Source organism: Loxodonta africana, chromosome 11, assembly GCF_030014295.1.
Source record: "Loxodonta africana isolate mLoxAfr1 chromosome 11, mLoxAfr1.hap2, whole genome shotgun sequence".
NCBI classification, from domain to species: domain Eukaryota; kingdom Metazoa; phylum Chordata; class Mammalia; order Proboscidea; family Elephantidae; genus Loxodonta; species Loxodonta africana.
In genome coordinates, this window is record NC_087352.1 from 22,996,334 (window position 1) to 23,021,627 (window position 25,294).

The following is a 25,294-nucleotide window of genomic DNA, read 5'->3' on the forward strand; positions in this document are numbered from 1 at the left end:
AATCTGGCTTGTTTGATTACAAAAAAAAAAAAAAAAAACCCAAATCCAAACCCACTGTGGTCAAGTTGATTCTGACTCACAGCAACACTATAGGACAGAGTAGAACTGCCCCATGGGGTGTCCAAGGCTGTAAATCTTTACGGAAGCAGAGTGTCACATCTTTCTCCCGCAGAGCATGTCTGGTGGGTTCGAACCACCGACTTTTCAGTTTGCGGCCCAGCACTTAACCACTGCACCACTGGAGTTCCTTATGTTTAATTACACTCTGTTCAAATTGAAGTTGGTTAAAATCTGTCTGCAAACATGGCTGGCCAGGAAATTTCCCTCATATCCATCCACCTCAGAGGTAGCTCTTCTCTGCAAGCCTCATACCCAAACCCAGAGCTTCACGTCCCGCACGTCTTTAAATCCTGCCCTCCTAATATTCCAACCACTGGAGAAGGACATCATGCTTGGTAAAGAAGAGGGTCAGCGAAAAAGAGGGAGACCCTCAGTGAGATGGACTGACACAGTGGCTGCAACAGTGGGCTCAAACCTAGCAAGGATTGTGAGGATGTAGCAGGATCAGATAATGTTTTCGTTCTGTTACACATAGGGTGGCTGTGAGTCAGAGCCAACTTGAAGGCACCTAACAATAACAATATTCGGATGGAGTATTTATGGCAAGGCTGTGGTATTTGGAGAATACAGACTTGGAGATCCTATCCCAGTGGCTCATGTCTGAACTGCATAAACAGTGCATCACAGCAGATCTCTGAATCTCAGATTTTTTGGCTCTAACGTGTGAGTTCCAGAATTCACGTATGTGAAGCCTACAGACTCTGACACATATTGTTAGCTGCTGTCAAGTCAGCCCCTGACTCATGGTGACCCCATGCACAATGGAATTAAGTACTGCTGGGTCCTGTGTCATTCCCATGATTGGTGGTGAATCTGACTGTTGTGACTCATAGGATTTTCATTGGCTGATTTTTAGAAATACATTGCCAGGCCTTTCTTCCTAGCCCATCTTAGTCTGGAAGCTCTACTGAAACCTACTGAGCATCATAGCAACACGCAAGCTTCCAGTGATAGATGGGTGATGGCTGTGCGTGAAGGGCACTGGCCGGGAATTGAACCCAGGTCTCCTACATGGAAGGTGAGAATTCTACCACCGAACCAACACTGCCCCCACACTCTGACGCATAGTACATAACTGATACATGGAAGTCATCGTTTCTGTACTTGCCATCTTGCCCACTTATGCATGCATTTTCTCACCCATACAAACCCATTTGTCCTAGTCCTGGTGACTCACCAAGGCAAAGCAGGGACAGGAATTCTGTGAGCATCATATCCCTTCTGGACCAGAATTCTGTCTTCAGTTTTGCAGATGAAAGGAAGAAGCAGGGCTGGGGCAGTTGTGGCTCTCTTTCTGCCCACTTTGTCTCCAGGATGTATGGGTAGAAGTTTAGCTCCAGCTGTCTGGATTTCTGCACTGCCTGGTGCAGTTTCCTCCTCACAACTGACTCAGGAAACAAGAAGCCGTCAATGACAACATCTTCCCCCAACACATGAACCTCAGTGTGTGTGACTCCGTCCGCCTTGACTCCTGTCCTGCCTCATTTGAAGTCCTGCCCAAGACATTGTTTTAAAAACAATTTTTATTTTGAAATTGTTAGTGTTGTTAGTTGCTATCGAGTTTACTCTGACTCGTGGTGACCCCCTGTGTGCAGAGTGGAGTTGAGCTCCATAGGCTTTTCAAGGCTGTGACCTTTTGGAAGCAGATTGTCAGGACTTTCTTCTGAGGCACCTCTGGGTGGGTTTGAACCACCAACCTTTCGGTTAGTAATCAAGTGCTTAAAGATTTATGCCACCCAGGGACTCAGAAGAAGTTGTAAAAACAGTACAGAGAGATCCTGTGTACCCACCTCCCACCTCCCCCCGATAGGAACATCTTACCTAACTATAGTGCATTACCAAAACCTGGCGATTGACTTTGGTACAATGCAATGAACTAGACCACAGGGCTTACTCAGGTATTACAAGTTTTCACATAGATTCTTTTTTTTTTTTTTTTTAATATGTCTGTGTGTATAGTTGTATGGGGTCCCTGGGTGACACAAAGTTAAGCACTCAGCCAATAACCAAAAGGCTGGCTGTTAGAATTCATCCAGGAAGCACCTTGAAACAAAGTCCTGGTGATCTATTTCCAACAGATCACAGCCATTGAAAACTCTATGGACAGAACAACTCAAAAAAAAGGGGGAGAATGGTTGTACAACTTGAAGACTGTAATCAATGTCACTGAATTGTAAATGCAGAAACTGTCAAACCTGGTGTATGTTTTGCTGCATATATTCTCCACAAAAACTAAACTAAATTATTAAAAAAAAAAAAAAAAACGCTGTAGAGCACTGTTCTACTCTGATACCCGTGGAGTCTCCACGAGTCAGAATCTACTCGAAGGCAAACAACAACATCGAGAAAATATAGAAATACATACACACATACACACACACATACATATATATTGTTAGTTGCTGTTCAGCTGGCCCTGACTTATGGTGCCCTTATGTGTAAACAGAACAAAATGTTGCCCAGTCTCGCACCATCTTCATGATTGTTGGTATGCTTGAGTCCACTGTTACAGCTGTTGTGTCAATCCATCTCATGGAGGGTTTCCCTCATTTTCATTGACCCTTCACTCTACCAACCATGATGTCTTTTTCTAGCAATTAATCTTTCCTGATGATATGTCCAAAATAAGCCAAAGTCTCACTATCTTTACATCTAAGGAGAATTCTGGTTATATTTCTTTTAAGACTGATTTGTTTGTTCTTTTGGCAGTCCATGGTATATAGAGATATATAGATACTCCCTTTCTTCCTCCCACCAGGTTAACTCCACCCAAACACCACATCACAATGACCACATCCTTTTGATGAGGCAAGGCTTTGGCTCAAAGATGGAGCAAGCTGTAGGTCTTAGTTCTCTAGTGCTGCTATAACAGAAATACCATGAGTGGCTTTAATAAACAAACGTTTATTTTGGCCACCATCCAGTGGCTCAGGCTGGTGGAGTCTCTGGTTCATGTGGTCCTTTAGTCCTTAGGGCTAATATTTGCTTTGTGTGTTTGGTTTTTTTCATTCAACTTTGCTCTGGACAGGATGGGGCCAATAGTTGTACCTTAGAAGGCAACTCAGAAGCTTACCCCAGACGCTACTCACCAAAGTAAGATGTAGAATATTTTCTTTATGACCTAGCTGTCCCCTAAGTCTATGGTCCTCAGCTCCCAGCCCCAGCTACTTGGTTCCCCAAAGTGTTTGGATGTGTCTAGGAAACTTCTATGCTTTCCATTTTGTCCAGTTGTGCTGACTTCCCCTATATTGTGTGTCATCTTTGCCTTCACCCTAGTTGACACTTGTTTACTATCTAGTTAATGATTTCCCCTTCTCCTCCCTCCCACCCACATAACTATCAAAAAATGCTTTTCTCTGTGTGTAAAACTTTGAGTCTTATAATAGTTGTCTCATACATGGTGTTCTTATTAGAAGAGGAAAAGAGACAGATACACACAGGGAGAGAGAATTCCATGTAACAATGGAGGCAGATATTGGAGTGATGCTTCTACAAGCCAAGGAGCACCAAGGGTTGTGGCAACACCAGAAGATGAAAGAAAGGCATGGAACAGATTTTCCCTAGAGCCCTCAGAGAGAGCTTCGCCCTGCCAACACCTTGATTTAAGATTTCTAGCCTCCAGAACCATGAGAGAATCTGTTTATGTTTATGTTTAAAGCTTCCCAGCTTGTGGTACTTTGTTATGAAAGCCCTAGGAAAACAGTGCAGTAACTAGCATTCACTACTCCATTTCATACTAATACCCAACATCTTTTGTATTAACGAAGAAATCTTCAATATCCTCAACATCAACCTCCAGGCTCAAGCCCTGGAGATTTTTGGTCCATCTACATGCATTCAACCTTCAGGTTTGAATTTGACTCTTCAGATAGAGACTATCTTGTGGGAGATTTTATGACCTCTCATTTCCTGAATGTGGTTGTGATACAAAATTTTGGGGTCACATGAGAGGAATGAACTTAATAGTTGGAGCAAAGTTGTACGCTGCCCACACACAGCTTTCCTTCCTATCATGGGTTGCAAAACAGAAAAAAGGTCCTTGGAACAGGCTGGCTGCACAGCCAGTACAATCTCTGAATTCCTTTCTCTACTCTGCTTTGGTAAATTCCTTGGGATTGATATGTACTGCGATTATAGGATATAGACTGAGTCCATGTCCATATCCGACTGTGCTTTTTCTCTTCAATCAGATCTCATTTTTTAAAAATTTATTTTATTTTTGTTGTTGCTGTTGAGAATATACACAGCAGAACATACACCACTTCAGCAATTTCTACCTGCACAATTCAGTCACAGTGGTTATATTCTTCAAGTTGTGTAACCATTCTCATCATCCTTTCCTGAATTGTTCCTTTACTTTTAACATGAACTCACTGCCCCCTAAGTTTCTTTTCTAATCTTTTGAGTTGCTGTTGTCAATTTGATCCCATATAGATAGTTCTTAAAAGAGCACAAAGTTCAAGACAGACACTTTACTAGTTAGTCTAAATGATTGTTCGGTTTTAAGAAGACTTCAGGGGATATGTTTCGTTTAAGATTTAAAGATTATCTCAGGGCAATAGATTCAGGGGTTCTTCCAGCCTCTGTGGTTCCAGAAAGTCTGGATTCCACGAAAGTTTGAAATTCTGTTCTGTATTTTCTCCCTTTTGATCAGGATTCTTCTGTAGAATCTTTGATCAGATCCCATTTTTTTAAAAACTTAATTTTAAAATAATTATAGAATCACATCTTTTGAAAAGAACTTACTATATGGAATCAAACTGTTAACAGCAACTCAAAATGTTAGATAGGAATCTCAGGGGGAAGTGAGTTTATGTTAATAAGGGAGGAATAAATCAGGAAAGGAGGGTAAGAATGGCTGTACAATTTGGAGAATGTAATCAATGTCACTGCGTTGTACACGTAGAAATTGTTGAATTGGTGTATGTTTTGCTGTGTATATTTTCAACAATAATAAAAATATTTAAAATTTAATTGCAGGAAGTTGTAAAGACAGTACAGAAAGGTCCCATATACCCTTCACCCAGTTTCCCCTGGTTATGCACATTGTGCATTATATAGTATAATATCAACACAAAGAAGTTGACATCGGTATAATGTGTCTGTACAGTTCTGTGCCGTTTTTCATATGTGTAGATACATGAAACCACCAGGACAATCAATATGCAGATCTAATCCATCACCAAAAAATCTGCCTCATGTTACCCCTTTACTGTACATAAGCTTTCATAAACTTTCTTAATATTCCATAACCAAATGCTTTCTGTCTTAATTTATGTCACCCAAGGCTTCAAGAAGCCATTTCTACGAGTGATAGTCTCTGATTACAATCACAGATGAGACTCTCAGGAGGCTCTAAGGATCACTTTCGATCTTGGATAATGTCAGAAGTTGAGCTAGGGTTACACCTTGTCACCCATGTGGTTAGTGTCCCCTCTCTTGGGAAGGAGGACCTACGAAATATAAAACATGTTCTAACGGAATGGCAAGACTAAGAGTGGTACAGGATAGAAGATGAGAATAGTAGGATTTGTGGAATATCATGAAAACAAGAAAGGTCCTGGAACGTTAGGAAGTGAGAGCAGCACAAGATGGTGGAGGAGAACCTCTGTGAGAAATGATGGAGGAGCTGAGAGCGGAGCTGAAGCCAGAGACCAGCATGGAGGAAAACAAGAACCCCTAAAAGTGTGGCATCCAAGGATCTGTTCTTGGGCAGAGACTCAAGGATGGTCCCAAAGGGATCAGGGAAGGAGATGATGGGGGCTTCAGGCAGGGAACATATCACTCATGGAGGATTCTTTTACAGAACTGACCAATGGCTAAGGATACACGAACGGAGATGGTGTTTCTCTTAGTTATCTAGTGCTGCTTTAACAGAAATACCAGGAGTGATGGCTTTAATGAACGGAGGTTTATTCTCTCACAGTTTAGACTAAAAGTTTGAATTCAGGGCACCAGCTCTAGGAGAAGGCTTTCTCTGTCAGTTCTGGGGCAAGGTCCTTGTCATCAATCTTCCCTTGGCATAGGAGCTTCTCAGTGCAGGTACCCTGGGTCCAAAGGACATGCTCCACTCCTGGCATTTCTTTCTTGGTGGTATGAGGTCCCTCTCCTCTCTGCTCTAGTCTTTCTTTTTATATATCTCAAAACAAACTGACTCAAGATACAACCTAATCCTGCGGATTGAGTCCTGCCTTACTAACATAACTGTCTCTAATCTTGTCTCATTAACACCATACAGATTAGATTTACAACACATAGGATAATCACATCAGATCACAAAATGGTGGACAACCACACAGCACTGGGAATCATGGCCTAGCCAAGCTGACATATATTTCGGGGGCGGGGGGGGGGACAAACAATTCAATCCATAACAGTGTTTCTTAATTAAACTCTCCTTGATCCTTCACCTTAAATTCCCCACGCTATCTTCCCCTCCTTTAAAAGGGCTTCCTGGGAGCAAGGTGAGTGGTCAAATCCAGCCTTTGTCTCTGCTACCCTTCCAGGACCACTTCCCAAGCCCCACCTCAGTGTCTGGCTCACCTTTTTGGTACCTGCCCGGAGTAATGTGACTCTAAGTTGCTGGACTACTTATCATCATGTATGTCAGCTTTACTCTCAGCAAAGGAGGAATCCAACTTCCCTTAAAGCCCATGCTGTTAGTTAATTAATGCTGTCAGTTGATTATTCAGAAAGAACAGCCAATTTCCCTTCATTAACCTGAGGCAGCTTGATGCAGGAGAATATACCTGTCAATATCACAGGAAAGAACTCCCCTTCAGAAGTTCCCCAGCCAGTGATGCCATGCCTCTTGTGGTCATAGGTGAGGAGGAAGTGTTTAAGCAAGAGAAATGCTCTTGCTTGACCCATTCATCCATCCTGGACAAGAGGATGAGGGAACAATCAGAGTAAGGGCAGGAGTTAAATAGTCGGACCTCCCATGTAGAGGCTTGAGAAAGGCAGGAGCAGAATCTTAGAACATTGGTTTTATCAGAAATTGGTATTGTTAGGTGCCATTGAGTCAGCTCTGGCTCAAGCTACCTTATGCATAACAGAATGAAACCCTGCCTGGTCCTGCTCCGTCCTCACAATCATTGCTATGTTTGAGCACATTGTTCCAGCCACTGTAACGACCTATCTCATTGAGAGTCATCCTCTTTTTTGCTGACTCTCTACCAAGACGGATGTCCTTCTCCAAGGATTTGGTCCATTCTAATGGACAAGATGTCTTTGCTCTGGAGTTGGGCAAAGGTGGATGTCTTAGTTTCTTAGTGCTGCTGTTATAGAAATAACACAAATGAGTATTTTTAAAATCTGCTTTATTGTTTTTTTTTTTCAATAACCTGTAAAACCTACCTCTTGACTGGTCCAGTTAAGATGGCAGCTTAGATAGATGCACCTTAACATCCCCCCACAACAAAGACTTTAGAAACCAAGTGAAACAGATACAAACAACAACTCTGGGTCCCTGAACATCAAAGGGAAGATTGAAGAATTGGGCTGAGCACCAGCTGGAAAGAAAGTTAGAATGAAATCAGCAGGAATCCAAAGATTGTCAGAGAGTCCACACCCAGCCAGCTGGCCCAGCACAGCGTGGCCATTTTGAGATAGCAACAAACAACTCACCCAGGTGAGGAGCCTGGGAAGGCAACTGGAGGCAGAGATACTGAGTGAATGACCCCGGAAGGAAATGAAGTAGGCAGGTCATGTGCCGTGTCCAAACTAACCTGAGAAGGAGACACAAGGGAAATCCAAATCTTTGAAACTAGGGAAACACAAGGAAGTGCCACTGCAGCAAAGTGGAACGGACTGTATCATTTTGTCCCACCTAGTGCAAAACTCTTCTGTCTTTTAGCTTCCTGAGATACCACTTCAGGAAATTATACCACATTTAATCTTATCTTTCTGGGTCTGGCAACCATATCGCTGATTATTATGGGGAAGCTAGACAATCACAAACCGGATGCACGATCCAGACTAGTGATCCAGATATACCCACATATATACCTTGGATGCAGACCACACCCCAGGGAAGGGTGTAACTTGAATAAGGATGGGACTTGAATCATGCCCCCCTGCAAGGCTGTGACTCAAGATACACCCCGCACCAATCTGGCCTCATTAACATGTAGAGGTTAGGATTTACAACACATAAAATGGAGAACAATCATACAATACTGGGAATCATGGCTTACCCAAGTTGACACACAACCCCAACAATTACAGTTTTCCATATACCTTATTTACATAGTCCCACTCTATCATTGTGTGTGAGTCACAAAAGTCACGGATAGAAGGGCCGTATTAAGTAATTCATTACACCACAGGCCATTCCCTGGCTCTTCTAGCCATTGGCCTTTTTATACTTGAAGGGTTAATTTACCCCTCCCAATCGTTTCACCAGTCCAAAACAGTCATTGACAATTAGTCCTTCAGTAGGGCAAAAGAGTCCTAAGTGTGAGGTTACTCAGGTACCAGCCATTCAGGTCTGCTGCAGGTATCCATCTGATCTGGTCGGGTTCTCCAATAGTTTGTCTTGTCTTCACACTTTCTGGCCTCTGATAAATTTAACTGAGAGAAAATTATTCCCTTGCTCTGAGTCCTTCTTGAGGTATCAAACATAATATTAGATTTCCCCTGCTATGGATAACCCATTTCTTCATTCTTTTACCTTCAGCTACTATTTCTCCTTCCCTCCATTTGTCATTTATTTTCACCCAAATTTTTCCACCTAGGGCAGGGACATCAGGTTCAGCTGCTGTGCTAGTCCAGATTGCTGGTAGCAAGACCAGTCTAGCAAATGCTTTCCCCTCAGTCCATGCCCATTCATGTTGGATAAGTTTACATAGGTACTACACTAGTGGGCTGTCTCGGCCACTAGGCAATATGGCAGTATTCACTGTCAACCCCAATTTTGCTAGATGGGTGGAAGGTACAATTCATTCATTCCATCAGGCCCTTGGGAATTCTAGCATAGGTGTTCAGGGGTATAGCTACTGTCTGTTGCTTAGGGATCATCCCTTCCTCTGGTACCCACAGCTGCATCCCTGGTCCTGGGATCACGGCATCCGGCAGGAAAAAAGCAATTTTGGGTGATCAGAAAGAACTATACAGTGGCACCGGCATCCTCCCCATCCTCTCTTCCCCAAGTCCCCTACAGAAGAATAGGAATCTGTCCGGTGGTGATTTTCCCTTTGCCCCCCTCATGTTGAGTGTGCGCACACACTCATGAAGGGTGTGAGCCAAACTTTCAAAACTTTATTGCTCTCCGTTTTAGATAACAAAGGTTTCAATTGCCCATTCCAGGAGTGGGAACATCACTGATTCTGCTCCATACATACCAGAATGGAAGACTGCAGCAAGAGGTGGCTGTAAGGTAACTGTTGTTGCTTGCTGTTGAGTTGATTTTGACTCATGGCGATCCCATGTGTTACAGAGTGGGACTATGCTCCACAGGATTTTCTTGGCTGTAATCTTTTTTTTTCTTATAATTTTTATTGTGCTTTAAGTGAAAGTTTACAAATCAAGTCAGTCTCTCACACAAAAACCCATATACACCCTGCTACACACTCCCAATTACTCTCCCCCTAATTTGACAGCCCGCTCTCTCCCTTCACTCTCTTTTCGTGTCCATTTCGCCAGCTTCTAACCCCCTCCACTCTCTCATCTCCCCTCCAGGCAGCAGATGCCAACATAGTCTCAAGTGTCCACCTGATCCAAGAAGCTCACTCCTCACCAGCATCCCTTTCCAACCCATTGTCCAGTCCAAACCATGTCTGAAGAGCTGGCTTCAAGAATGGTTCTTGGCTGTAATCTTAACAGAAGCAGATTGCCTGGCCCTTTCTTCCACAGTACTGCTCGGCAGGTTCAAACTGCCAATCTTTAATTTAGCTAGACAATAGAGTGCAAATCATAGGCACCACCTAGGGACCTTGTAGGGTAATTAACTGGTGATTATTTGGCGTACCTCAGCCAGACCAAACTCATTGATGCTGAGTCAATTCCAACTCATAGAGACTGTATACAACAGAGTAGAAATGCCCCATGGGGTTTCCAAGGCTGTAATCTTTATGAAAGTAGACTGCCATATCTTTCTCCTGCGGAGCGGCTGGTGAGTTTGAACCACTGGCCTTTCGGTTAGCAGCCGAGTGCTTAATCGCTGCACCACTGGGGCTCTAAATTCAGAGATCTGTCCATTTTGGCCACTCTTGAGCCAGACAGAAGCCAAAGAATGTCTTCCTGAAAGGAGCAGTGAGCTTTACAACTTGAATGGAGAGCACAGAAACATTTCCCTGGTGCCCGAGGATACCAGGAGCATTCACACTGAAAAGGTCAGCTATGTGATAAGCAGACCAGGGCAAGCCCCAGTTTTCCTCCAGTGCCTGGAAAACAGCGCAGAGGACAAAAAATGTCAGCTGCTGCTGCCCTTACCTCATCTTACCTGCAACTGCCCCAGCCACGAAAAGGGAATCTAAACTCTAATGATAAGTGAAGAAACAAGACTCACTGATCATTTGATGAAACCCAACAGAATGAAAGGAACGGGACAAAAAGAAGAACTTACATCTAAGGGAGTCATTTGTATTACAATCAAACTTGGTTTTTTAAAAAGATATCCAGAGAGTTACAATAGAGGAGATAATAGCTTAAGGAAGACAGGCCTGGTGATCTACTTCAAAAATCAGCCAGTGAAAACCCAATGGATCACAACAGCCTAACCCCCAAGCAATCATGGGGATGGGCACAGGACCAGGCAGTGTTCCATTACGCTGTGCATAGAGTCACCATGAGTCGGGGGCCAACTGGATGGTAGCTGACAATAACAGCAATAGCTTAAAAATAAGAATGAATATTTATGAAAAAGAACAATAGTATTAACAAGAAACAACAGATCTTGAAAATGAAAATATAATTGACATTTCACACCTGAAACAGAAATACCGGTTGCAACTGAGGAACAAATTGATGCCATGGAATACAGTGGGATTGTCCCAAAATTAGGTGAAAAGTTGGAAAATATGAAAGAAAATTTAGAACACATGTCTGATGAATATATAAATTCCAACATTTGCCTAATTTGAGGTCCACAAGCATAAAGTAGACAGAATGGAGGGGAAGAAATAATAAATATCATACCAAGAATCAATGTTTCCCCCACTTTCCAACGGAGGAAGTGTGCCCCCGGATGCCACTGAAACTGCTATCTAGCCTGACTTTAAAATTTTGAGTATTCATCCAAATCATCAAAAATTTATTACATGAGTTTTTATGCCCAGTGCTGTCCTCTGCCCTGGGTGGGGAGTCCAGGAAGAGAGAAGCCATCATCTTGTCCTGGAGTGGTTCTCAATAGAGCTGAGAGGGAAGACTCTACAGGAAACGGTAAGGATCAGCAAGTCTAACTCCAACAAGCATTCATCGTTTCCCTGGGAGGTTGTGAGATCTGTGAGTAGAGAAGGACACACCCGAAGTCAACAGAGGGAGGAAGAGGAGGAAGAATATTTCTCCTGGTCTCCAAACACAGGTTCTCAACCAGAGGGAACATGACCCCAACTCCCACTCCTCCCAATCCAGGGATGTTTGGAAGGTATGAATTTTTTTTTTTTCCTGTTCCACTGTGCTTGGAACTTCAACTGATATTGACTGGGAGGTTGAAAGAGATGCTAAGTGTTCCTAAAATGAGCAGGACAGTCTCATGAGGTGAAGAAATATCCCACTTAAAATGCCATTTGTGTCCATATTGAGAAACGTAAGAAGTCCCCACTGGTAGATTTTGCTGTTTTAGGTACCCCATATCACTACACAGCCCATGAAAAAGAGAAATGCTCAGTTGTTTACCTGGATCCGCATAGAGACTCCTTCTGGCTATACCCGGCTTCAACCAGGAAAGCAGCCATGATAATCAGAATTAGCGCAGCAAGACCCAGACGGATGATGTTACCCTTGGTGTAATCTCCTGATGTGGTATTTGGGGAAACTGAGGGCTTATCTCCCAAAGTGTTACCTGGGGAAACTGAAGACAGAAGGGTCACAAGGGTGGCTATAGAGGGGTATCCCCCCTTCTCAAATGACCCCACAAACTGTGACTCTCATATGCCCACTTTTATTTCCTGGTAAGTAGTCAGCTGTAAGGAGCCCTGGTGGCACAGTGGCTAAGCACTCAGCAGCTAACCAAAGGTCGACAGTTCAAACCCACCAGCCGCTCCATGCAAGAAAGATGTGGCAGTCTGCTTCCATAAAGATTACAGCCTTGGAAAACCTAAGGGGCAGTTCTACTCTGTCCTATATGGTTGCTGTGAGGTGGAATCGACTCTACAGCAACGGGTTTGATTTTTTGGGTTATATTTCCCTTTTATCTTCTCCATCCATATATTAGGAATTAGTCTTAGGAACAACACAAAAGGCTTAAGAAGCGCCAATGGAGCACTGAGATTCACTCGGCCGGCCCAGCATCCCACCTCACAGCAGAAAACAACATGTAGGCACTGAGCTTAAGAAAGTTAGGACGTAGAGGCTAAACGCTGGGCCATTATGTATCTCAGCTCCACTAAAGAAGGGCTTGAGCTTGTTGTTGGACCTGGTTCCTAAAGAGTGGTCTGCATCTGTATCATCCCACCTCACAAATCCCAATTAATGCAAAGTTCACCTCTGAGCCCAGCACCAACGTTCTCTGCAGGGAAGGTCCGCAGGGAGACATATGTAATGACCTGCCATGCTCAGGAAGCCTTCTCCACCTCTCAATACTGACCACATAGGCCTTTATTTCTTGTTACAAAACCTTCACTGACTCTATGGGAAGAACTCACAGCAAAAACAAGAATTTATATCTCCAATGTAGCACTCAATGAAGTAGAATTCTCACAGGAAACAGAAGATAATTCTGGAAAAATCTTAACAGTATGTGTTGCCAGATAGAAGAAAACACTGCATCTGTGACACAAAACCAGGAGGCTATGGAATCACTATGTTCTGAGCACAAAAAAGAGTTGTTGGGAATAAAAACCACTAAAGCCAAGGTAAACCAACCTTTTAATAGATATAGAGAAGAGTAGAAGGAATTCTCCTTGATGATAGGATTGAATATTTTGAAGACCAACATGGGAAATTATTCAAGACTGCAGAACAAAAAGTCAAAGAAGTAGAAAGTATGAAAGGAAAAAATATAAAAAGAGATGGTAGTGCAAGTGATGGAGAAACAAGAATCAAATAAAAGGACAAATGCTTTCTAATTAAAGAAAAAAACTTCCTAAAAATCAAGAAAACCTTACCTGTCACCCAGATCTCAAGGCTATCACTGGGGTGTGAGGCCCAGAAAGGACCCCTTGTCTGGTAGTAGACACAGCTGTAGTTCCCAGTGTCCTTCACTGCTACATTCTTAAGGGAGAACTGTGCCATGTCCCCAAATGGCCTCCAGTACTGTATGGGCGCTGGGGTTCCTTCCTTCAGTAGAGCAAACATTACATATGATATAACATCGCCTGGCTTCTGGCACTGCAGAGTCACCTCTTTTCTTTCAGCCACATTACGGGCTGGGTAGGCTCGGAGGGAAGGTTTAGGTAAATCTCCTGTAAAAGAAGGAAGCTGAGAGGTAATGGGAGAAAGCTCAGGTCGTCCATCACCCTGGTTCTCACAGAGTGGGGGTAAATTAAAGATTCCTAATCTCACCCTCCACTGATTCCAGGACAGAGTATTCCTTCCCAACCAGCCCTGGATAAAACCAAGATTCAAATTCTGTTCCTGTCTCTCTTCACCATCACCCACACCTCACTACACTGGAGACATAAACCCTTGTCTCTCTCTCCTCCCCTGATTCCTCCCTCATCCCCTGTCATTGCAGAGCACCTCCTCACCTGTAACCACAAGTAGGAGGACATCACTGGGCTGTGAAGCTGTGTAGGGGGACAGAATCCTGTAGTATTCACAGGTGTACTCCCCACTGTCACCTGTTTGTAGCTCAGTGAGATGGAATTCAGCCAGGCTCTCTGTAGGGTTACTCTGTGATCCTACTCTGTAGGGAAAATCCAGAGTAGTTTTTCCCTTTTTGAGAGCAAAGTGTACTTCCCTGGTAGCAGTCCAGCATCTCAGAGTCACATTGCTCTTAGGAGGGACCACTGAGCTGGGCCAGGCACTGAGTTTGGGCTTGGGAAGTGGCCCTGGAAGGGAAACAGAGTCCAGGACTGGATTTGACCACTCACCTTCCTCTCAGAAGCCCATGTAAGGAAGGGGAAGGAAAAGTGGGGAATTTAGGGCGAAGGATCAAGGCAGGGGTCTAACTGAAGAAATACTCACCATATCTTTTCACGTCTCTTTGGCTAAGACACAGACCTATAAAAGAATCCTCCATGAGTGATACACCCTCTGCCTGCAGCTCATGTCATCTCCCCACCCTGATCCCTGAGAGACCACCCTAGATTCTCTTTTTGTTAGGTGCTGTCAGGTTGGTTCCAACACATAGCGACCCCATGTGACTGAGTAGAAATGCCTCATAGAGTTTCCTAGGTTGTAATCTTTATGGGAGCAGATTGCCAGGTCTTTTCACCCACAGAGACACGGGGCAGGTTTGAACTGCCAACCTTTTGGTTAGCAGCAGAGTGCTTAACCATTAAACCAACAAGATTCCTTGTTGTTTATGTTAGTTGCCGTAAAGTTGATACTGACTCATAGCAACCTGGGTGGCACATATAGCTAAGTGCTAGACTACTACCTAAAAGGTTGGAGATTCAAACCCACCCAGAGGTACCTCGGAAGACAGGCCTGGCAATCTTCTTCTCAAAAATCATAGCCTTGAGAACCCTATGGAGCACAGTTCTACTCTGCACACATGAGGTTACCATGAGTTCCTAGAGTGTAGAGAGACATAAATGATACTCAAACACACACACACACATTTGGATGGTGTTATGAACTGAGTTGTGTACCCCCAAAATATGTGTTGGAATCCTGAGCTCTATATCTGTGGGTGTGATCTCATTTGGGAACAGGGTTTTCTTTGTCATGTTAATGAGGCCATTTCAGTGTACTGGTGTCCTAAACCTAACAACTTCTTTTTTTTTTTTAATTGTGCTTTAGGTGAAGGTTTACAAAGCAAATTAGTTTCTCATTAAACAATTAGTACACATATTGTTTTGTGACATTGGTTGTCAACCCCGTGTCAACACTCTCCCCTTCTCGACCTTGGGTTTCCTATTTCTATTGGTCTAGCTTTCTTGTCCCCCCACCCCCCGACTTCTCGTCCTTGTGTCTTGGCCGGTGTGCCCATTTAGTCTCGTATACATGGTTGAGCTACGTGTATTATCGTTTGTTTTATGGGCCTGTCTAATCTTTGGCTGAAGGATGAATCTCAGGAGTGATTTCAGTACTGAGTTAAAAGAGTTTCTAGGGGTCATATTCTCAGGGTTTCTCCAGTCTCCATCAAACCACTAAGTCTGGTCTTTTTTGTGAGTTTGAATTTTGTTCTACATTTTTTTCCACTGTGTCTGTGATCCCTGTCAGAACAATCAGTGATGATAGCTGAGCACCATCTAGTTGTGCTGGATTTAGTCTGATGGAGGCTGTGGTAGTTGGAGTCCATTAATCCTTCAGACTAATCTTTCCCTTGCAGCTAAGCTTTTCTTCATTGTCCCTTGCTCCAAACAGGGTGGGACCAGTAGATATTTCTTAAATGGCCACTCACAAGCTTTTACAACCCAGACACTACTCACCAAAGCAGGATGTAGAACATTTTCCTTATAAACTATGTTATGCCAATTGAGCTAGATGTTCCCCAAGACCATGGTCCCCAGCCCTCAGCCCAATAACTTGATCCCTATGGGAGTTTGGATGTGTCCATGAAGCTTCTATGACTTTGCCTTGGTCAAGTTGTGCTGACTTCCCCAGTTTTATGTACTGTCTTACCCTTCACCAAAGTTACCACTTATCTATTGTCTAGTTAGTGGTTTTCTCTGCCCACCCATCCCCTCCTTCATTATCATCAAAGGTTGTTTCTTTCTGTGTGTAAACCTTTCCATGAGTATTTATAACAGTGGTCTCATACAGTGTTTGTCCTTTTGTGATTGGCTTATGTCACTCAGCATAATGCTCTCCAGATTCATCCATGCTGTGATGTCACAGATTCATCGTTGTTCTTTATCCTGTTGCACAGTGTTCGATTGTGTTATGTACCGTAGCTTGTTTATCCATTCATCTGTTGATGGGCACTTAGGTTGTTTCCGTCTTTTTGCTGTTGTGAATAATGCTACAATGAACACGGTTGTGTGTATGTCTATTGTGCTATGAATGCTGTAAACAGCAGCATAGACACAGACACAATTATATGCAGAGGAAGATTGGTGCCACACGGAGATTGCCAAGAAACAAAGGAGTGCTACTCAGAGGCAATACTTCAAAGGAGTTAGGACTTCAGAGAGTGGCTATAAGGAACAGGCTCAAGAACAGGCTCAAGAACCCAGTCGGGTCTTCTCCAAACAAGCTTAGCACGGTGAGGCTAGGAACCCCACCTGAGCCACCCAGCTTCTCATGGACCCCACTGCAGAGACAAGTATGAATACATTACTGGACCTCAGAGCAAGAGAAAGACACAAGAGATATGCAGAATCCAATTGGATCCCAGGGTTTCTCAGCCTCAGCAGTATTGATGTTGTGGGCTGCATAATTATCTCCTGTGCATTGTAGGAGGAGCCCTGTGGCACAGTGGTTAAACACTCAACTGCTAATGGAAAGGTTGATTCCAACCAACCAGCAGCTCTTTGGGAGAAAGATGTGGCAGTTTGCCTCTGTAATGCTTTACAGCCTTGGAACCCCCACGGGGCAGTTCTACTCTGTCCTATGGCGTTGCTACAAGTCGGAAGCAACTTGATGACAACAGGCTGGGTTTTGATTTGGTGCATTGTAGAATTTTTAGCAGCATCCTTGGCCTCTACCTACCAGATGCCAGTAGCAATACCCGCAGCCAGTTGTGACAACCAAAAATGTCTTAAAAACAAAAACCAGGTGCTGCTGAATCAATTCCAACTCCTGGTGACTCCAAATGTGTCAGAGTAGAACTGAGCTCCATAAGGTTTTCAATGGCTGATTTTCAGAAGTAGATCTGCAGGGCTTTCTTCCAAGGCACCTCAGGGTGGACTCAAATCTCCAACCTTTCAGTTAGCAGTGAGCACGTTAACTGTTTACACCACCAGGGACTCCAGATCTTACCAAATGCCCCCGTGGGGGTTGAAAACCACTGTTCTGCAGGAGTTTGGGCAACTAGAAAGGAAGAAAACAAACCAGACGGGGCCCCTGAGTGAGTCCTCAGTGAGCGGTGGTAGACATCCCCTGCTTTTCAGACCTAAGAGTTCACGGGTCATCTCACCTCATCTCATGTTTAAGTCTTATTTGCAAAGTTACAGGATATGAGTCTGCAGAAAATCATTGATCCACAGGCTCTGAGGCAGAACGAGATGGAAAGATTGATATGACATTGAGAGCGTGAGGGGTGGCCTCCAGAGAAATTTCAAGGGCTTCATCAAGACGATGATGATGACGGAGATAATAATAATAACAAAACCAAACCTGTTGCTATCAATTCTGACTTACAGTGATCCTATAGGATAGAGTAGAACTGCCCCATAGAGTTTCCAAGGCTGTAACCTTTACAGAAGCAGACTGTCATATCTTTCTTCCTCAGAGCCACTACTTGGGTTTGAACCACTGACCTTTCCATTAGCAGTTGAGTGCTTTAACAACTGCACCACTATGACTTCTTAATAATAATAATATCCAACAATTATATGAGGAGTCTCTGGGTGGCACAGTTAAGTGCTAGACAACTAACCAAAAAGTTGGTGGTTCAAACTCACCCCAAGGTGCCTGGGAAAACAGTCCTGGCGATCTCCTTGAGAAACGCTGCTCTGACACACGTGGGGTTGCCATGAGTTGGAATCTCTTCAGTACTAACAACAACAATTACATAGCATTTACTATATGCCACCAACCGTCTGTCGGTTCGGCACACCTTGGTGGTTTTCACATTACTATGATGCTGGAAACTATGCCACTGGTATTTCAAATACCAGCTGGGCTACCCATGATGGACAGGTTTCAGCAGAGCCTTCAGACTAAAACAGAGTAGGAAGAAAGGCCTGGTGATCTACCCATGAAAACCTTATGGATCAGAACAGAGCATCATCTGACTCTCTTGTTTTAGGCACGTCATCAGGGATCAATCACTGGAGGAGGACCTGATGTTTGGTGAACTGCCCTATAGTACTCTATGAGCTTGGAAGCTAAAAATCTGAAGGCATGAAGTCATGAAGTTTTCATGACTGGCAAAGCTAGGTAAAAGCCTCTACATCTGTATTTTCTGGAATCTTTAGGCTTAATTTGTATGTGAAACAGAAATCTCCATCAAACCACAACCCTATTATATCTAAAATCAAGACTCCTCAAACTGTAACCCTTGGGACAAATCTGGCCCTCCACCTGTTTTGGTAAATAAAGTTTTATTGAAACACAGTTGTGATGGTTAATGTTATGTGTCAACTTGACCTGGTCATGATTCTCAGTGGTGTGGCAGACACTATGTACCTCCTCTCATTCTGTAATTGGATGTAGCAGCCAATCAGTTGGAAGAGGATATTCTCTGCATCCCTGGTATAAACCAATGTTCTGGTAAAGTTTGCTCTGTTTGCAATACTGTAATCTTCTCAGTGTCTGACCCCAGTTCCTGGGACTTAAGCCAGCAGGGGCCTTCAGCCTGTTGCCTGACCTGCAGATTTTGGATTCCTCAGCCCCTGAAACTACATGAGCCAGTGGAGGTCCTCATCCTGTCGTCTGACCCACACATTTGGGACTTGCCAGCCCCTACAATTGCATAAGCCATTTCCTTGAAGTAAATTCTCTCTATATACATATATCTGGAAACCCTGGTGGCATAGTGGTTAAGTGTTACGGCTGCTAACCAAAGGGTCAGCAGTTTGAATCCGCCAGGTGCTCCTTGGAAACTCTATGGGGCAGTTCTACTCTGTCCTATAGGGTGGCTATGAGTTGGAATCGACTCGATGGCACTGGGTTTGGTTTTTTGGTTTTATACATTTATCTATGGACATTTCACTGGTTTTGCTCCTCTAGAGAACCCAGACTAAGACAACAGTCATACTCATTCATGTCTGTGTTGTCTACAGCTGCTGAGTTGAATAGCTGCAATCAAGACAGTCTTGTCAACAAATCCTATCTGATTATCTGGCTGTTTACGCAAAAATTTTCTCAGCACCTACCTAAATCATTAGATTTACTGTTCATTTACCTTCTCAAGGTTTTCGCAAAAGGTGGCGCCACCACTCACTCTTTGATCATTTCCACCCCAAAGCCCCCAAATGATGACCTTTTTAATTTCCTACATGTACCTATGATCACGAGGATGGTGCAGGGCTGGGCAACAACATTTTGTTCTGTTATACAAAAGGTCATCATAAGTTGGAACAATCTCAATGGCTAGAAACGAAAACAGTGTTCTAGTATGACTCATTGGAAAATTGTGATCTTTGGGGCTAGACAGAGCAGAATTTGAATTTGGCTTCCCCACTTACTAGCTGAGTGGTCTTAGCAATTGACTTCAAGTGCCAGTCTCAGAGTCCTTGTGTGCAACGTGTGGGAATGAGTACTATCCTGAAGAACTTTTCTAAATAATGTAAAATGATTTTGTGTTGTACAATGACACAGGATTAAATAACGTTAAATCTAATCTGTATGAGAAAGTTATGAAAGTTTCTTTCTCCTCAATTCTCTCTCAATACTGATCACGTAGAAGAATATTGAGACTGGATGCTAGTCTTCAATCCATTCCTAACATTCACGCATATCCAGAGGTGGATTAACCGGTGAGCAAGGTACCCACAGGCTTAATTTTGTTTACCTACTAATCTGTAGTTAAGAATTTCACGTGGGTTTCACCACTTCAAAGATGCAAAAAACAAAATCATGCACCACAAATTGGTAAGTAAGCACGAGTAAGCCTGTGCATACCTTGATTATTGGGTAACCCATCCCTGTTCACATTCCTCAGAAACTGGAGATAAGTGTGGCTCAGAATCTACAAGCAGGCAAAACCGAAACACTTAAATCAGTTGCCGTCAATTCCATCCCGACTCATGGTGACCCCAAGTGTGTCAGAGTAGGACTGTGCTCCACAGCGTTTTCAGGCAGTGAACTTTTGGAAGCAGATCAACAGTTCTTTCTTCCGCGATGTCTCTGGGTGTGTTCAAACTGCCATCCTTTTGGCTAGCAGCTGAGAACTTAACCGATTGTGCTACCCAGGGATTCCTACAAGCAGACTGCAGCACCTAATAAGAACATAATAGTATTGCCTTAATTTCACACTGATTATGGGTCGCTATTTTTTTTTTATGAGTTATATCGACTAGATGGCACCTAACAGCAACCAAAAAAAAAAAAAAAACCCTCTGCTGTTGAGTGGGTTCTGACTTATAGCTACCCTATAGGACAGAGTAGAACTGCACCATAGGTTTTCCAAGGAGTAGCTGGTGGATTCCAACTGCTGACCTTTAGGTTAGCAGTGAAACATTAACCACTGTGCTACCAGGGCGCCTAACAACAACATGCTCTAATAATCCTCTATTTTTCATGAGTGATATCAGTTTTCCATTTATAAGGGTGTTTTATAGATCTATTTTTCCCATTTTTTAAATTGTGATAAATATGTATGTATGTAACAAAACATTTACCGTTTCAACATTTTTTACATGTACAATTCAGTGCCATTGTGTTCATCACGTTGTTCAGTCATCACCACTATCCATTTCCAAATTTTCCATCACACTTAACAAAAACCCCTAAGCTCCCTTAAGGGACACATTGGTGTCCCCTAAACAGTGAGTTCCCCTTTCCCCCTCCTTCCTGCACCTGGTGATCACCAATTAACCTTGGTCTCTATACATTTGCCTAGTCCAGATATTTCAAATAAGTAGAGTAGATCTATTTTTTTAAAAAAGGAGTGTAATATATAAAAAACAATAAAAGCTTGAGTTGATTTGAAGAACACTAACCTGTTTTAAAAAAAAAACACGTGTCACATGCACATGGCAAAATGCCTTTGGAAATTTTCAGAAAAGCTGAATTTTGAAAAACAAATAGGAAAAAAAAAAACATGTGCAAAGCACCTAACACATTCCTGGCACATAATATGTCTTCTGGAAATTGGGGTTTCTTTTGTTTGTTTATCCTAAACATTACCTAAGGAGCCCTGGTCGTGCAGTGGTTAAGTGCTCAGTTGCTAATTGAAAGGTTGCCTCGAACCTACCAACTGCCCCACGGGAGAAAGACCTGGCAATCTGCTTCTGTTAAGATTTACAGTCTAGAAAACCTTATGGGGGCAGTTTTACTCTGTTCTAGAGGGTCACTATGAGTTAGAGTAGACTCGATGGCAATGAGCTTGGTTTTTGTTTTGGTTTACCCATTATCTATCCCACAGGCATCTCCAACTCTGGCTGCTTCATAGCCTAACCCACCACCACCCATAATGACCCTATTATCCCCTAGGGCTTACCAAAGCAGAGCAGGAACAGAAATTGGAAAATCATGGCGGCCCCTTCAGCCTCTTCCAACAAAATTGCTTCAGTCTTACCGTTTGTGTTACTCAAAATGTCCTCCCGACTAGAGGATATGAAGTAACAGCCTTGCTCCAGGGTTTAAATTCTCTACACTTAAGTACCCACAGTTTCTCAGAGTCAAAATCAGGAAATGATAACCAGTTATTGCAACACCCTCCCAAGCCTCCTACCACAGGCTTAACTTACAGAATCCTCACCCAACATAGACTTCAGATCTTCTAATTGCAAGGCGTATAACCCACATAGATGAACAGAAAAAATATGTAAGAAATTGCTCACTGAATCCCAATACCCTGTCCCCTCTAGCATAATGAAAGGTTATAGCTGGATCCATGGAAACCCAGAGTTACAACTGCATTTCTCTCTCACAAGCAAGGCTTTCTGGTTAACAGGATTTGAGCACAAGTGAAGCGTTCTGCTTCTGGGTTGTTGCCTAGGGGTCGTTGGAGAGCTGGAGCTGGGTCAGAGCTGATAACAAAGAGATAAGAAGTTTTAGGGGCATCAGGTAGGGAGTGGTGTAAAAATGGTGTTGGGGAGGCATCTGACCATCGCTGTCTTCACAAGGGGGAAGGAGAATCAAGATCAACATCCAAGGCTGATTCCTATGAGGCGGAGATCCTCACTCCGCCACCTTTACCAATTCTGACATCAACTGTTCCTCCTGTGGCACTCTCTACTTCTCTGCTGGGTTCAATAATTCATTGCAATGACCACGCAGAACTCACAGACAATACTCATGATTATGGGGTTTATTAGGGAAATAAACCAAAAAACCCATTGCCGTTGAGTCGATTCTGACTCATAGCGACCCTATAGGACAGAGTAGAACTGCCCCATATGGTTTCCAAGGAGTGTCTGGTGGATTTGAACTGCCAGCCTTTTGGTTAGCAGCCATAACTCTTAACCACTACGCTACCAGGGTTTCCCTATTAGGGAAATAACAGGTTACAATTCAGGTTCAGGAATGGTCAGGACACAGTTCTTCCATCAGGACAGCCTCTTCTCCACTGTGCCCGTAGGCACACCTCTCTCTAGCCCCTCTGCCTCTGTCCTGCTCAGGCAAGTGTTGCAAAGCTCTTTTAGCTCTGCCAGTAAGTGCCCCAGGGCATCTCACTCTGCCAATGAGCCTCAGAGTGAAAGTGCTCAGCTCTAGTTCTATGGGTCAGCAAACCTAGCTCCACAAAGTGCCCAGGAGCACCTTACTCCACCAGCAAACCTCCTGCCCAAAGACACTCAGCTCTCTCACTCAGTGGGCTCAGAAGCCCACTGCACTATCTCTTGCCTGTCTCTCCTGCCACTGTTTCTCTGCCACTACTTCTCACCTTCAGAGTTATAGCTCTCTCTCTCTCTCATTCTGTCTCATGGTTTCAGGAGCTTCTCAGCCCAGGAATCCCAGGTCGAAAGGACACACTCTGCTCTTGGCCCTTCTTCCTTGGTGGTGGTGGAATCCTCTCTGTGCTCTGAAATTGGCTCTCTTTGAAAGCCTACTGGAATGGCAAAACTGGCCAATCCCCTTGGCGGGCCACAATGACCTCATTTGCACAGTCCTACCCAATCAATTGGGTGGGAGTTACAAGACCATGGCAAGAAAGGCCACGAGAAAGTGATCCATCACACCGCGAGTGAACATTTAGGAGAATGAGACAGCAAGCACTGTAAAGAAAAACAGCAACAACAAAAAAGCAAGTTGCCATTGAGTTAATTCCAACTCATGGAGACCCCTTGTGTTACAGAGTAGAAATGTATTCCATAGGGTTTCCAAGACTGTGACCTTCCAGAAGTAGATTGCCAGCCCCATCTTCCAAGGCACCTCTGAGTGGGTTTGAATCACCAACCTTTCAGTTAATAGTCCAGTGCTGAACCATTTTTACCACCCAAGGACTCCTCCATGGGGGGAGTAAAAACAACAACTTGTGGTATTTTTGTTATAGCAGCACTAGTAACTAAAAAAGCCCTCAGTAAAAGAGAGATGCTGTTGTATAATAAGAGGTCTGTACTTGAGGAGAAAGGAGACCTGGTGGCACAGCGGTTAAGTGTTTGGCTGTTAACCGAAAAGTCAGCAGTTCAAACCCAGCAGCCACTCCACAAGAGAAAGATGTGGCAGTTCACTTAGGTAAAGATTGTTGTTGTCGTTGTTGGGTGCCATCGAGTCACTTCTGACCTGTAGCAACCTTCTGCACAACAGAACAAAACATCGCCCAGTCCTGCACCATCCTCACAATCATTGTTATGCTTCAGTCCATGCTGCAGCCACTGTGTCAATCCACATCGCTGAGGGTCTTCCTCTTTTTCACTGACCCTCTACTTTATCAAGCATAATGTCCTTCTGCAGGGACTAGTCCCTCCTGATAACATGCCGAAAATATATGAACAAAGTCTCACCATCCTTGCTTCTATTGAGCACCTTGCTTCTAATGAGAAGTACTGGCTGTACTTCTTCCAAGACAAATTTGTTCGTTCTTCTGGTAGTCCACGGTGTATTCAGTATTCTTCAGCAACACCAAAAGTCATCAATTCTTCTTTGGTCTTCCTTAGTCATTATCCAGCTTTCACATGCAAATGAGGCAATTGAAAACAACACGGCTTGGGTCAGGTGCACTTTAGTCCTCAAAGTGAGGGTTTTAATACTTTAAAAAGGTCTTTTGTAGCAGATGTGCCCAATGCAACATGTCGTTTGATTTCTTGACTGCTCCTTCATGAGTGTTGATTGTGGATCCAAGTAAAATGAAATCCTTGACAACTTCAACCTTTTCTCCGTTTATCATGATGTTGCTTACTGGTCCAGTTGTGAGGATTCTTGTTTTCTTTATGTTGAGGTGCAACCCATACTAAAGGCTGTGGTCTTTGATCTTCATCAGTAAGTGCTTCAAGTCCTCTTCACTTTCAGCAAGCAAGGTTGTGTCATCTGCATGTCGCAGGTTGTTAATGCGTCTTCCTCCAATCACGATGACACGTTCTTCATCATATATCCAGCTTCTCAGATTATTTGCTCAGCATACAGATTGAATAAATATGGTGAAAAGATACAACCCGACACCTGTTTTTCTTAACTTTAAACCACGCAATATCCCCTTATCCTGTTCAAACGGTTGCCTCTTGGTCTATGTTCAGGTTGCTCGTGAGGACAATTAAGTGTTCTGGAATTCTCATTCTTCTCAGTGTTCCCCATAGTTTGTTATGATCCACACAGTTCAATGCCTTTACATAGTCAATACAACACAGGTAAACACCTTTCTAGTTTTCTCTGCTTTCAGCCAGGACCCATCTGCCGTCAGCAATGATATCCCTGGCTCTATGTCTTGAATCTGGCTTGAACTTCCAGCAGTTACCTGTTGATGTACTGCTATAACCACTTTTGAATGGTCTTCAGCAAAATTTTACTTGTCTGTGATATTAATGATACCGTTTGATAATTTCTGCATTTGGTTGAATCACCTTTCTTTTGAATGGGCATGAATATAGATCTCTTCCAGTCAGTTGGCCAGGAATCTGCCTTCCAAATTTCTTGACATAGACGAGTGAGCGCTTCCTGCGCTGCATTCGTTTGTTGAAACATCTCAATTGGTACCCCG

At 43.5% G+C, this 25,294-nt stretch overlaps 2 protein-coding genes across 10 annotated transcripts in view; both read right to left on the minus strand.

Moving 5' to 3' along the window:
* Positions 1–2,920, minus strand: part of VSTM1 (V-set and transmembrane domain containing 1) — a 29,303-nt gene extending 26,383 nt beyond the window's left edge. The window contains exon 1 of the mRNA XM_064294232.1: positions 1,298–2,920. Coding sequence (XP_064150302.1) covers positions 1,298–1,334 — 37 coding nt within the window. The 5' untranslated portion in view covers positions 1,335–2,920. The remainder of the gene's footprint in view (positions 1–1,297) is intronic.
* Positions 2,921–6,492: 3,572 nt separating this feature from the next.
* LOC111749564 (T-cell-interacting, activating receptor on myeloid cells protein 1-like) lies at positions 6,493–21,963 on the minus strand. 9 transcript variants are annotated; one of them, XM_064294226.1, is made up of 9 exons: positions 21,659–21,963; positions 17,955–18,047; positions 14,407–14,442; positions 13,968–14,270; positions 13,386–13,682; positions 11,956–12,130; positions 11,379–11,560; positions 7,747–9,622; positions 6,493–7,631 (listed from the first exon to the last, which is right to left on the minus strand). In XM_064294226.1, the coding sequence occupies exons 1-7, from the start codon at positions 21,690–21,692 to the stop codon at positions 11,533–11,535; spliced, it is 966 nt and encodes a 321-aa protein (XP_064150296.1). In that variant the 5' UTR covers positions 21,693–21,963; the 3' UTR covers positions 6,493–7,631; positions 7,747–9,622; positions 11,379–11,532. The 9 variants fall into 9 exon arrangements, with proteins under 9 accessions (XP_064150296.1, XP_064150294.1, XP_064150300.1 ...); XM_064294225.1 differs by having other exon boundaries at positions 6,495–7,631; positions 7,747–8,691; positions 9,462–11,560; XM_064294228.1 differs by having other exon boundaries at positions 6,496–7,631; positions 7,747–7,847; positions 9,462–11,560.
* Between the last annotated feature and the right edge of the window lie 3,331 nt (positions 21,964–25,294).

Excerpts from the sequence above, each read along its gene's own strand:
- LOC111749564 (XM_064294226.1), bottom strand. The coding sequence starts at position 21,692 with ATGATTTTCCAATTTCTGTTCCTGCTCTGCTTTG. Across the intron at positions 12,131-13,385 it reads CCTTGAGATCTGGGTGACAG|TTTCCCCAGGTAACACTTTG; the intron begins GTAAGGTTTTCT and ends TTCTGTCTTCAG. Across the intron at positions 11,561-11,955 it reads GAGTCTCTATGCGGATCCAG|ATCTCACAACCTCCCAGGGA; the intron begins GTAAACAACTGA and ends CTCTACTCACAG.